A 14,718-nucleotide genomic window follows, 5' to 3' on the forward strand; every position below is an offset into this window, starting at 1 on the left:
TCTGCTCCACTCTGCTGAGACCCCACCTGCAGTGCTGGGGCCAGCTCTGGAGTCCTTGGCACAGGAGAGACATAGATTGGTTGGAGTGGGGCCAGAGGAGGTCACAGCAATGACGAGCTGGCTGGAAGCCCTCTGCTGTGAGGACAGGCTGGGAAAATTAGGGTTGTTCAGCCTGGAGAAGAGAGGGGTCCAGGGAGACCTTCTGGTGGTCTTAAAGGGGCCAGTAGGAAAGAAGTGGATGAACTGGGAACTGTTATAACATGACAAAGGGTGATGAGTCACCTCAAAGAGAGCAGATTCATGCTGGATAAAAGGAAGAAATTTTTTGAAGCTGAGGGTGGCAAGATTCTGTCCAGGGTTGCCCAGGGAGGTAGTGATGACCCATCCCTGGAACCATTCCAGGTAAGTTTGTCTGGGGCTCTGAACAACCTGCAGATGTCCCTGCTGACTGCAGGGGGAGCTGGAATAGATGACCTTGATTCCTTCCCACCCAAACCAGTCTGTGGTTCTATGATCCCTGCAGCAAACCCTCTCACAACAGTTAACAGAGGCCAGACACTGCTCCTGTGTCAGGATACCAGACAATGCTTCCAGAGCTGCCTAGGAGCAAACTAAGCCTGAAATCCCAGAAAACTAGACCTAAAGAAATGTATGTGCTTGCTCAGAACTCTGCATTTTGGGTTGTTAGAATCATAGAATCACTTCAGCTGGAAAAGATCTCCAAGATCATCGAAACCGACCTTCAGCCTAAGACCACCTTGGCCATTAAACCGTGTCCTGAAGTACCATGTCCATGCATTTCTTGAACACCTCCAGAGATGGTGACTCCACCACCTACCTCTCAAAGGTGTTTGGAAGATTCAGTCACATGGGAGGTTCTTTTTTCTTGCACCTCTGCAAGTAGTCTTGAATCTGCTATAAGCAGGTAGCTTGTCTCAGCAGCCATCAAGATGTGGGCAGTGAATCTCTTCTAATAAACCCACCAAAGATTAAGACAAACACTGCTTTTAAGAAGGTTTAAATCCCCTGCAGAGCACTGCTCACCATTTTTAAAGGATCCATATATGGGAATGTGTTTGCAAGCTCAAAGTAATGGTGCTCTTATTCTGTGGTAATGCTGCTGAGTTTGCACCCCACTCCCGAGCTAGCCTGTTCTGCTTTCACCTCATGTCTACACTCCCTCTTCAGCACTATTTGTGATGTTTAAAAGTCAATCTTCTTCTCACCACTGAACAGGTAGGTTGTATCTCTGCTCTGCAGACAAGATCTGTAATCCTCTTATAAGAAAAATGCTTCATTTTATCCTTAAGGAAAAACTTCTTTACTGTGAGGCTGCTGGAGCCCTGGAGCAGGCTGCCCAGAGAGGTTGTGGAGTCTCCTGCTCTGGAGAGATTCCAAAACCTGTGTGATCCTGGGCAAGCTGCTGTGGGTGACTCAGCTTTAGCATGGAGGTTGGGCTATGTGATCTCCAGATGTCCCTTCCAACCCCTACCGTGCTGGGATTTGGTGATATTTAGGGCAAAGAAATAATGATATAAGCAAGTAATTTAGCTGATTTTTTTAACTCCTCAGAGGTGCCTTCCAACCCCCACCATGCTGTCATTTTGTCATTAAAATGAAGGCTGCCACTCTTCTCTCTGACCTGTGCAGGATCCTTTGTATTATTTTGGACATTTATTTCTGCACATGACATTCCCAGTAAAACAGAAAATGAAAACAACGTCCTACTGGAGCAGGCTGCCCAGAGAAGCTGTGGGGTCTGCTTCTCTAGGGATCTTCACAACCTGCCTGGACATGCTCCTGTGTGACCTGTCTTTAGTGATCCTGCTTTGCAGGGGCTTCAACTCAATGATCTTTGGAGGTGTCTTCCAACCCCTAGCATTTTATGATGTTATGATTTTACTAATGGTGGCTTGTGATTGAAATTCAGGAGTTTATTAACTCTGCACCTACACCTCTGATGGTATCCTGGTTTCAACTGGGGTCTTCCCTGATGCGACTGTATGAATGCAGAGCCTATGTGCTAACTCCAACCTACAGTAAGCTGATTAGTCCCTCTACATGCTGATGGTCATCCAAAAAAAGGAGGAAAGAGTAGCCAGGCATTGGAACAGGCTGCCCAGGGAGGTGGCCCAGTCATCGTCCCCACAGGTGTTCGAGAAACGTGTGGACATGGCATTCTGGGACATGGTTCAATGGCCAGGGTGGTGGTGGGTTGATGGTTGGTCTTTTCCAACTGAAACAATTCTGTGATTCTAAGAAAATGCCCTTGCTGGGGCTGAGGGAGAGGGTTTTAGTAATCTTGGCCCTAAACACTGTTTGGAAAAATCAGACACAAAGCCAAGAGGCATTGCTTCCATTGAAGATTCCCAAGACTAAAGTGGCATAAAATTTAGATATCCTAGCAAACAAATACTCAAACACACCAGCTCATGCAGGAAAAGAACTAAGTCTACAGGCCAATGAAATCCACCATATTTCAGGTATGGATGACTTGGGACTCATGGACCCCAAAATTATGGATCACTTCCATACCAACAGCTTCAGGTTGTACCAGGGAAGGTTTAGGCTGGGCATTAGGATAAACTTCTTCAATGAATTGTTTATTAAGCCCTGTAACAGGCTGCACAGGGAACTGATGGAGTCACTATCCCTGGAAGTGTTCAAAAATCATGTAGACATGGTGCTGAGGGACATGGTTTAGTGGTGGACTTGGCAGTGCCGATTTAATGGTTGGACTCAATCTTGGAGGTCTTTTCCAATCTCTATGACTCTAAAAGAGACTCACTTAAAAGTCAGGCAATTTTGTAAAAAGCACAAAGGAGACCATTATTATTTGAGAAGTTTTACAGAACTTGCACACCACTCCCACCAGCAGCCATTTCTCAGCTTCTCTGTGTCCCCTTTCACCCCAAACCCAAGATCTCACATCTGCATCAACAACATTAGTACTTCGTGTAACTACTTCAAGGTTTAGTTTCTGTGGCTTTGTGATAGCAGCTCACAGGAAACTGAAGAATGCTGACTGTGATTTGCATCCTTTTCTCCCAAGGGACTCGACAAACCAGCAGGCTGAGTTATAGAATACTTTGGGTTGGAAGGGACATTTAAGATGAGCTAGTTCCAAGCCCAATGCCATGGGCAGGGACACCTTCCAGTGGACCAGGTAGTGTAATAGATACAACCTCCAACATTTTTCTTCCTCCACAGTCACATAACCTGTAACAGCACTGCTTTAGCCATGATAGTCTTAGGAAACATACCAGTGCCTTCTATTACACCCCTGATGTTTACTTTTTCTCAGGGGGAGGGTTTGCATATCCAAAATTTTCTTACCACTTTGCCAGCAAAGCCAGTGGATTTGGTAACACACACTGCTCAGGGTTCTTTCTTCTGCAAATCTTGGTTTGCATTTAAATATGGGCAGGAAAAGCCTGAGGGGGAGACCTCACTCCTCTCTACATCTATCTAAAAGAAGGTTGTAGTGAGGTGGGAGTTGGCCTTTTCTCCTAGGAGGTGATCGAACAAGGAGAAGTGGCCTGAGATTGTGCCAGGGGAGGTTTAGTTTGGATATTAGGAAAAGCTTCTTTCCTGAAAGAGTGGTCAGGCACTGGAACAGGCTGCCCAGGAGGTGGTAGAACACCATCCCTGGAGGTGTCCAAGAACCATGTGGACATGGCACTTTGGGACATGGTTTAATGGCCATGGTGATCTTAGGTTGAAGGTTGGTCTCAATGATCTTAAACGACTCTTCCAACTGGAACAGTTTATGATTCTATAAAAAAACCCTCAACCAACTAAACCATAAAAGGATTCATCTGTTACCCAAGCATGAGCTGAAAAAAGATCTGTGTAATGAAGGTAGAGGATACCTGCATACATGTGGTATGTCAACCTCTCGATTAATTTCACAACCGTTCCTCCTTTGATGATAGGAATGCCATTCCTGCTCTGCAGGTTGTCCTCAAAAACAATGTTATCTTCAGAGTCTTCCACTACAAAACGATAGACGTTTGGGCTGGGCAGCCTCAGGGGCTGTTCGTTTTCTTCTTGCAGCAAGACCGAATCCAGCATCCTGTCCAGAGTACTGCGATACTGGAGGGAAATCAGAGCTGCCATCCAATTGCTCTTCTCTTCAGCAGACTTGGCAGCGAACAGGATGCTGTTTTCATCTTTAGACACCAGCTCGAAAGCGTGTTTATACTCTGCTGTGTCATCTTTATCAATAATCTGGATTTTCCTCATGATGATTTTCTCCTTCAGCCTGTACTCGGCGTTGCTGTAGCCAGGCAGCCGCGATTGTCCGTGGTTGGTTTTGCAGCTGATCATTAAACCATCAAAGAGGAAGATGTGGCGCTCGTGTTTGGCTCCTATTTTCGTCAAGCCGCCTTCCATGATGAATTCGTTGCAGCACTGCCCAATGTCTTTGCCTTCCCACCCATCAATGTTTTTCTGGATTTCATTCATCTTCTTGATGGCCAGGTGCTTGCTTCGTATTTGTCGGTTATAGAAGCGACAGACAGGTTCCCTTGAATGAATACAACAAAACCGGTCGTGACGATGGGCACGTTCCACACTGGAATTAGCTGAATTAGTTGTCTAGATCATTATTTCTTTGCCCTATATATCACAGAATCCCAACATTGTTGGGGTTGGGAGGGACCTCTGGGAATAACTGAGTCCCCCTGCAGGGTGACTCATGGCAGCTTGCCCAGCATCACAATGGTTTTCCAACCCCCTGATCATTTTCATGGCCTTCCTCTGGATCACAATGTCCAGGAGGGTTTGGAATCTCTTCAGAGAAGGAGACTCCACAACATCTCTGGGCAGAATGCTCCAGGGAATCGGTACTCTCACACCAAATAAGTTTCTCCTCATGCTCAGGTGGAACCTCCTGGATTCCAGTTTGTACCTATTGCCCTTCATCCTGTTGCTGGGCACCACTAATGGGAAGCACTATCTTCTTGCCCCCCACCCTTTAGTTCTTGCTCAGCACTAATCAGATCCCTTCTCTGGCTGCTCTTCTCCAGGCTCAACAGCCCCAGGTCTCTCAGCCTGAGAGATGCTCCAAGCCCCTCACCATCTTTGGACTCTGTGCAGTAGTTTCCTGTCTCTCTTGAACTAGGGAGCCCAGAACTGGACCCAGGACTCCAGCTGTGGCCTCACTAGTGCATAGTAGAGGGGAAGGAGAATGTCAGCTTGACCTGCTGGCCACACTCTTCTGATTGCACCCCAGGAGACCACTGACCTTCTTGGCCTCAGGGGCACGTTGCTGGCTTACGGTGAACTTGTTCACCAGTACTCTCAAGTCTCCATGGAACTGCTTTCCAGCAGGTCAAACTCTCACCTGTACTGGTGCAGGGGGTTATTCCTCCCCAGGTACAGAACCCTGTACTTGCCCTTGTTGAACTTCATGAGGTTCCCCTCCACACAACTTTCCATCCGGTCCAGGTGTCACTGAATGGCAGTATAGCCTAATGGAGTGTCAGCAAATCCTCCCAGTTTTGTATTGTCAGCAAACTGCCTGAGGGTTCACTCCATCCCCGCTACCCAGACTGCTGCTGCTGCTGATGTTGAACAAGACTGGGCCCACTACTGACCCCGGGGGCGCACCACTATCTACAGGCTTCCAAGCAGACTCTGCCCCATTGATCACAACCTGCTGAGCTTTGTCCTTCAGCCAGTTCTCAACTCACCTCACTGTCCACTCACCTAGCCCACACTTTCTAAGATTGCCTTTGAGGATGTTGTGGAAGACAATATCAAAAGCCTTACTGAGGTCAAGGTAGACAACATCCACTGCTTTACCTCATCTATCCAGCTAGTGCTAATCAAGGTTACTGTTCCAAAGAAGTCCCACACACTGCCTTGGCTAGGGAAGGAGCAAGATATTGACATCATTCATAAAGGTGGACCCTGAAGGTTTTGGGCTGCTACTCCATTTAGAGTGAAAACTGCTATGTTTTGAAAAGGAAAATACAGTTATCTAACAAGAAAAAAAATTACAATTGCTTCCACATCATTTATGTCCTGCCAGCTTTGGGAAAGCAGAAGAGCTTGTGGATTCTTACCCGGGCCGCCGTCGTGGGGAGTGCTTGCTGTAAATGCGCTCCATGCTGCACTGCAGGTTCAGAAGAGCTGTGATGGCTTGTTTCAAACACTCCCGATCCTCCTCATCTTCACTGCACTCCTGCAATTGCTGTGGCAGAGCAAACAGGTTTCTTTCAGGTTAATTTATAGAAGGGTAGTAGGGAGGCTGAAAAAAACATCCTCACACAGTTATCTACAGTACTTAGTGAAGTCAGGGACTTCAAGTCAAGGAGAGAGTTATTACTAGAGGCACACTCAAAACTAGCGAGGTAGGTAACAAAGCCCCCTGGCCAGATGTTCAGGAGGAGTCATTAGATACTCAACAGGGGAGAGCAGAAGACAGTTCAGACAGATAATCCTCATCTTTTCACCAAGAGCCAATGTGACTTGCAGGACACTGTTTTTCCTGTTATCTTTTCAGTGACATCTTGATTCACAAATGATTCCATTAAATTACAGAATCCCAGCATGGTGGGGGCTGGAAGGAACCTCTGGATATCACCTGGTCCAACCACACCTGCTAAAGCAGGGGCACCCACAGCAGCTTGCCCAGGATCACAACATCCAGGTGGGTTTGGAATCTCTCCAGCAGAGACTCCACAACCTCTCTGGGCAGCCTGCTCCAGGGCTCCATCACCCTCACACCAGAAAAGTTTCTCTTCATGTTCAGATGGAACCTCCTGGGTTCCAGTTTGTGCCCACTACCCCTTGTCCTGTCACTGGGCACCACTGAGAAGAGCCTGGCCCCATCCTCTTCCTCCCCCCAAGTCTTCAGCTCTTGTGAAGTACTGAGATCCCCACTCAGGCTGCTCAAGGCTAAACAGCCCCAGCTCTCTCAGCCCTTCTTTCTCATAGAGATGCTCCAGGCCCCTCAGCATCCTGTATTTGGAGGCCTGAAGTACCTGAGAACTAAATACTGGTTTATGCAGCTATGTGCCAAGAATGGTTTGGGTGGGAAGGGGCCTTTAAAGGTCATCTAGTCCAACACCCCTGCAGTCAGCAGGGGCATCTGCAAGTAGAGAGGAACGTCTTCCACTAGACCAGATTGCTCTCAAGGCCTCATCCAGCCTGGCTTTGAATACATCCAGGGATGGAGCATCCACCACCTTCCTGGGCAACCTGTTCCAGTGTCTTACCACCCTCACTGTAAAGAATTTCTTCCTCATATCCAGTCTAAATCTGCCCTCCTCAAGCATCAATCCATTGCACCTCATCCTGTCACAAGCAGCCCTTGGAAAAAGTCCCTCCCCAGTTTTCTTGTAGGCCCCTTCAGGTACTGGAAGTCCACTATGAAGAAGTTTAAGAATGTGCCTTTAGAACCTGATCCTCTCAACATTAACAGGAGTTATGAGCAGCGTTGCAGTCTCCCGGAGACAGAAAGCTTTTGGGCATATTTCAGGCAGGCTCTCAAACCCAAACTTTCTTCTCTGTGCCACAGTTTAGAACATAGTGACCACCCTTTCCTGTCACCAAAGAAAAAACTAACCAGTTTGCATCCAAAATATTTAACTTTAAGTTTTGAAGCCACAGAAAAGTTTGATCAATAAACATTTGTGTCAGTGTTTCCCTAAAAGGCAGATAAAGGCTACACAGCTTGTAAAATCACTTAAATGCTTGGATTCTTCCAAAGCTGTGGCATGTGATTTCATCCCTTAGTATCATACTGATGCACTCCACTTCCCAGATGTAAGACACAATGGGTCATTAATTAGCCTGACCTTCAGCATAATACAGGTCACTCATCCAATTATGTCTTTTAAAGGTGAAAGAAGAACATTTTGATGAGTTCCAAAGAATTACCGTACACAGCTGACCCTTATGGGAAGGGAAGTCACACTAATTTTGGGAGAGAGATGTATCTAGGAAGCTGTCAGTGCTCACTTCAAAGCAAGGTTGGCAGAACTGTGCCACGCTTGTCATGTCATCTTTTAGTTCTTTGCTCATTCTAATTTCTTTTGGAACAGCTACTGATTGAAATGTAAGCTTTATGAAATGTAAGCTTTATGAAGGCTTAGTATTAAAACTATGGTAATGTAGAACTTCACAGAATGATAGGGATTAGAAGGACCTCTGAAGATCATTGAGTCCAACACTCCTGCCAAGGCAGGTCCACCTAAAGAAGGTCACACACGAACATGTCCAGGCAGGTTCTGAATGTCTCCAGAGATGGAGACTCCACCACCTCTCTGGGCAGCCTGTTCCAGTCCTCTGTCAGCCTTAAATTACAGAAGTTCTTCCTCAAGTTTGTGCCTGTTACCCCTTGACCTGTCACTGGGCACCACTGAAAAAAGACAGGTCCCATCCTTCTGACACCCACCCTTGGAAGTATTTGTAAGCATTGATGAGATCCCCCTCAGTCTTAGTAGAGACAGTGCAGTGATCTAGAATCACAGAATCAACCAGGTTAGAAAAGACCTCAGAGATCATCAAGTCCAACCTATTCCCTAATACCTAACACCTCAGGACAACTAAACCATGGCTCCAAGTGCCACATCCAAGCCTTTTTTGAACACCTCCAGGGACGGAGGTCAGCGACAGCAGATGGAAGGCTGTACAAGAAAGCATTATCCTATGAAGTAGAACTCCTGGATGCAAGGATATTTACTGGCAAGTAACATGATAAACAATGTACTTCTTGTACTCCAAACACCAGGTTTGGAATCAGGGAAGATTCTTAGAAAGAAATTCACTGACCATTTGGGTTGGTTTGGGGTTTTTTTTTAACAGCTTTTAAAACTTTTTTTCTAGCCTGACTATCAACACAAGTGCTTAAGGATTTACAATGCACTGAAACCACTTGGATTTAAACCTTTGTTATTAAATTATTATCATACATTATTCAAGCACAACTACATTATTAAATATTGGTAGCCCAGACACTGCAGATGTGTGGTTCAGGGGTCAAAATCAATCATCCTTGTATTTACTTATCTAAATCAGGATATGCAAAATAGTCATTGTAGATAAAGTGCAATCAAGACTGAACTTAAAGAAAAAAGCAAGAAAAAAGAGTAAAAGGAATATGTGTGTCAGGCATTAACTACACACCTGGTTTTAACAATTGCTATTTTTCGGCCTGTGATTCTTGGGAGAACATTTCATGCTGTAATACATGGGAAGTTCTATGCTGCAAAGTTGCCATTTTCCCCCTTCATGCAAGAATGGAATGGAATGGAATGGAATGGAATGGAATGGAATGGAATGGAATGGAATGGAATGGAATGGAATGGAATGGAATGGAATGGAATGGAATGGAATGGAATGGAATAGAATAGAATAGACCAGACCAGACCAGACCAGGTTGGAAGAGACCTTCAAGATCATCGCGCCCAACCTATCATCCAACACCACCTAATCAACTAAACCATGGCACCAAGCATCCTATCAAGTCTCCTCCTGAACACCTCCAGTGATGGTGACTCCTCCACCTCCCTGGGCAGCCCATTCCAATGGGCAATCACTCTCTCTGTGTAGGACTTCTTCCTAACCTGCAGCCTAAACCTCCCCTGGTGCAGCCTGAGACTGTGTCCTCTTGTTCTGAAAGTAAATCCTTTGAAATATGAAGGAAGATCATAGAATGGTTTGGGCTGGAAGGGACCTTCAAGATCATCCAGTTCCAACCCTCCCTGCCATAGTCAGGGACACTTTCCACTAGACCAGGTTGCTCAAGGGCCACCAGGGAGGGGGCAACCATAATTTCCCTCAAATCATGTAACACAGCTGTACAGCCCTGCTAAGATCACTTTTTACACTGAGAACTTAAAAATGTAGTTTCTGTTGCTATTTCAAAATGTCAGCTACAGCCACGGGATACTGTCCTTGGTGAAGTATATCCCAGCGAGTTAATAATTCACTTACCCTTTTCAGCACTACAGACTTTCCCAACAGAATGGGCAAACAGAAGCTTTCTTCACATCATAGAATGGTTTTAATTAGAAAAGACCTTTAAAGTCATTGAGTCAAACCATTTTCTAACTCTACCAAGGCTGGTCCCTCGGCACCACATCTCTGCCTTTTAAACACCTCCAGGGATGGGGATTTAACCATCAACCTCAAGAGCCTATTCCAGTGTTTGAGAACCCCTTCAGTGAAGAAGCTTCTTCTAATGTCCAACCTAAACCTTGCCTGGTACAATTTCAGGTCATTTCCTCTTGTCCTATCACTTGTTACCCGGGAGAAGAGACCAACCTCCTCTTTACTATAAACTCCTTTCAGGTATAAAGTTTCCTCTCAGGCTCCTTTTCTCTAGGCTGAACAACTCCAGTTCCCTCAGCTGCTCCTGTTCTCCAGACCCTTCACCAGCTTTATTGCCCTTCTCTGGACATGCTCCAGTACCTCAATACCCTTCTTGGAGTGAGGGGCCCAAAACTGAAGCCAGTACTCACAGTCTGATCTCACCAGTGCTGAGTACAGGGAGACAATCTCTGCCCTGGTCCTGCTGACCACACCATTGCTGATCAAGGCCAGACTGCTGGTGACCTCCTTGGCCACCTGGGCACACACTGGCTCAAGTTCTGCTGGCAGCTCCCTTTCTATCAGGCAATTTCCAGCCACTCTTAAGTATGTTGCAGGGGGCTGCTGTGACCCAAGTGCAGGACCGAGCATGTAGCCTTGTTGAACCTCATCTACTGAATAAATGCTCTAAGTATTTTAAAAGAAATTCCATTTTCTACAGCAAAACTACTTTATCTTTTTCAATAATGAGTATTGCAGAACTCAGATGCTACATTTCTGCTGACTGCTGGCCTCTTGTCTCATAACTCATAGCAGAAACATTTGCTTGTAAGCAAAAATCTGCTAATGCTTAGTTACTTTTTGGCTTTTAGCTGTTATACCCAAGGGAAATATCTACTGATGGGAACCACCTTGCTAGTGCACTTCAGGATAAAATATATGCAAGTGATCTGTGGTCAGACCAAGAGTGGCTGTTCCAAACTAAGGAAAGCCTCAACAGAATTGCTCACAAATGTGGACGAGATGCCAACCTAAACAACTTGCATGGTAAAATATATCCTGCAGGAATAACTTTACATCATCTGAATCAGAATTTCCTAAAACCCAGCGCTTCATCAATGCCATTCTTCAGAAGGCAGAAAGTAAGAAAATAATAGTGCTTCCTTTCATGTCTTCTCAATGTGGAGGTAGTGTGCTATGGTATGGAAAAAAATGGTTAATTTTTGCTGCATCTCTTCCAATTAGGGCAAATGGTGGAACGTTAAGAATGGATTATTCTGACTCTGCTGATGGGACATGTCTCCCCAATTCCCAAAATAAGATCAGCTGAGCTGCAACTGGAGAGTGACTTGAGATTATTGGTCTGAACTGTTCTTCAATCCCCACACTGAACTAGTTTAGCTTATTCTGAACAGACAAAAAATTCAGACCTGAAGGAAAGAAGAAATTGATTTGCACATCAAATTCTTACCTATATAAGAAAGCAAGTTTCATAAAGGTTTAATAAAACAAATATTCATATCAGAGCAAGAATTGCTTTTGAAGATTATTTTGGGTTTAAATTGTTTTACTTCTCAAACATATGCTAACTGGTGTCAAACTAATGTTTTCCTATCTTTCAATATTCAGAATCAAAGAATCACAGAGATCATCAAGTCCAACTCCCCTGCCAAAGCAGGATCACCTAGGGCAGGTCCACAGGAACACATCCAGATGGGTCTTGAAAGTCTCCAGAGAAGAAGACTCCACAACCTCGTTGGGCAGCCTGCTCAAGGACTCTGTCACCCTTACAGTAAAGAAGGTCTTCCCCAGTTGAGGTGAAACTTCTGTGTTCCAGTGTGTATCCACTGCCCCTTGTCCTATCACAGGACACCACTTAAAAGAGACTGGCCCCCTTCTTCTTGACACCCACCTTTCAGATATTTATAAACATTAATAAGATCTCTTCTTAGTCTTCTCTTTTCCAGACTAAACAGCCCCAGGTCTCTCAGCCGCTCCTCATCAGACAGATGTTCCAATCCCTTCATCATCCTTGTAGCCTACATTGGACACTAGTATAACCCTGTGCCTCCTGAATTTGGGGCAGTAAGTCCAATCTAATCACCCATGTAAAAGCTCAGATTCTCCACAACACTAGGTGTTTTTAGGAGGAAACAAGAGTGTGGCTTCATTTACCTGTAGTAATTCAAAGTAGTGCAAACAGTGATAGACAGGGATAAGCATGAGTCGTGGCAGAACGTATCGTACAGCTTCTTTAAACCCTTCAGCAGTGGACTGGAAAGAAAAAGCAAACAGGATTACTGACACTGAAATACTCAGGACAAGGCCCTGAAATTAGCAGCACTCTGAGCAGGATGGCTGTGCTACAAACATCTAGAGTATCCCCTCTGACCTACAGCAGCACTCCATGCTTACATCCAGCAGTAATAACAACAATAAAGCTTGCAAAAACATCAGGGTTTCTCTTCCTAAGACTCAGAGACACATAAATGCTCTGGCATCAAGCAAACAGATCTTGTAAACATCCTTGTAACTGGGACCAGTTCTGTTTAACATATTTGTTGGTGACATGGACAGTGGGATGGAGGCACCCTCAGCAAGGCTGCTGATGATACCGAGCTGTGTGGTGTGGACAACATGCTGGAGGGAAGGGATGTCATCCAGAGGGACCTGAACAGGCTGGAGAGGTGGCCACATTCCAAGTCTGGACTAGGACTTTGGACTTTAAACTTGCTAAGGAGACAGGTAAAATGTCTCACTTCGTTCACCAAGTGCGAAGACGTAAGATGAGCGACATGAGGCAGCTTGCCAAGTACTCAGAGCTGAAGAAGGAATATTCACCCTGAAGGAATGGCTCAGAGGAATCTCAGCTTGCAGAGATGTGGGCCCCAGTGAACTGTACAAACTGTTTCTATAATGGCTTTAGCTGGGAGCACCACTGACCAAACACTTGCTCAGCAGCTTCTCTAAGTGCATTTCTGAACACAAATTCAGTCTTCTGAGCAGGAGGTTTTAACAGATCGTTGGCAGAAGGAAGTAATAAAAATTAAACCCCACCATAGATTATGGAAAAGACTCATGGATGGGTCAGAGCTATGTCCAGTTTTTATAGGAAGAGGCAGAGTTGAAATACCTTATACTGAAGAAGGTCATAATCTGGATTGTTTCTTCCTCAGTTGGAAGTAAAAAAAATTACTGATGAAATTCAAACCTGTTGAAATCTGAGAGCTAAAGCAATTCAGTACTTCTTGCTTGCACTCACCTGGAAGTGGAGAGCAACAGCAGGTTTTGCCATTAAGTTATTAAAATGCTCATGAAATTGTGGAGAGAGAATATCCTGGGACAAGGTTTCATATGGATCAAAGGCTTGCTCCTAAATAAAAACAGAGAATTACATTCATAGATGGAAAAGGTTAGCTCTTTCTATGCCAGCTGGTACAATTAATTCCTTCAATAAACTGATACACAAGTGGAACTTTTGCAAGAAAATATTGATTTTGCAAAACAAATATTCAGGAAACCACAAACCTTTTTTCACTTCCTAATTTTAAATGTGCACGACATTTTTGGTAACACTCCTCAACCTCACCATTATTATCAGCAACACAAACTTTGTTTTCTGAAGCAGTGGGAACCAAGAGCAGCCTAAGAGGGAATCTGCTCAATGCTCAGTAAGAGCTGATGGGTGGGAAGGGAAGAGGATGGGGCCAGACTCTTTTCAGTGGTGCCCAGAACAAGGGGCAAGAGGCACAAACTGGAATCCAGGAGGTTCCATCTGAACATAAGGATGGACCTTCTTTGTTGTGAGGATGGCAGAGCCCTGAATAAGGCTGCCCAGAGAGGCTGTGGAGTCTCCTCATCTGGACTGATTCCAAACCCACCTGGGCATTGTGATCCTGGGTGACCTGCTGTGAGTGACCCTGCTTTGAACTGGGACATGATCTCCAGATGTCCCTTCCAACCTCCATCATTCTGTGTTTCTGTGAAGTTCTTGCTTTCATTTCACACAAAATGGTGATTTACTTCTGTCTCTGTCAATTTACTTCCTTCTCTGTCACTAAAGAATGACTCTTGGGAAAGTGCAGGTAAAGATGAACTTCAGAGCCTGTCACAAGGAGGCATCATTGTACCACCACTATTTCAGGGCATGTCAGCTAAGCATGGCCAGTCATAAGCACTGGACTTGGGCACAATTCTCTGGCCATGTCTGCTGGGTGTATGGCCACAACAGGAGAGAGGCAGTGTTACATCTAGTTGGTGACCAGGCACCAGTGGGATTCTCCAGGGCTTAGTGTTGGGGCCTGTTTTCCTTAATGTCTTTAACAATGATCTGGATGAGGGGATGCAGGGGATGTCAGTTTGTGGACAACACCAAGTTGGGTGAAAGAGTTGACCTGTCTAGCTCTACAGAGGGACCTGGACAGGCTGGATCAATTGGCCAAAGCCAACCTTCAAAGAGGTGAAGTGCCAGGTCCTGCACTTGGGTCACAACAACCCCTGAATGCTGTGGGCGTGGGGCAGAGTGGCTTGAAAGTGTCCAGTAGAAAAGGATCTGACTGTGCTGGTCAGCAGCAGAGTGAACATGAGCTAGTGTGTGCCCAGGTGACCAAGAAGGCAACTAGAATCCTGGCCTGGATTAGCAATAGTGTGGCCAGGAGGACCAGGGCAGGTATT

General features: G+C 45.4%; 1 protein-coding gene across 1 annotated transcript in view; it reads right to left on the reverse strand.

Annotated features, from left to right (window-relative positions):
• SOS2 (SOS Ras/Rho guanine nucleotide exchange factor 2) overlaps window positions 1-14,718 on the reverse strand; it is a 71,496-nt gene that overhangs the window by 23,474 nt on the left and 33,304 nt on the right. Inside the window, exons 7-10 of the mRNA XM_054161637.1 lie at window positions 13,307-13,417; window positions 12,220-12,318; window positions 6,072-6,199; window positions 3,873-4,528 (exon numbers count right to left, since the gene is read on the reverse strand). Coding sequence (XP_054017612.1) covers window positions 3,873-4,528; window positions 6,072-6,199; window positions 12,220-12,318; window positions 13,307-13,417 — 994 coding nt within the window. The remainder of the gene's footprint in view (window positions 1-3,872; window positions 4,529-6,071; window positions 6,200-12,219; window positions 12,319-13,306; window positions 13,418-14,718) is intronic.

This window comes from Dryobates pubescens, chromosome 5 (assembly GCF_014839835.1).
Source record: "Dryobates pubescens isolate bDryPub1 chromosome 5, bDryPub1.pri, whole genome shotgun sequence".
Taxonomy (NCBI): domain Eukaryota; kingdom Metazoa; phylum Chordata; class Aves; order Piciformes; family Picidae; genus Dryobates; species Dryobates pubescens.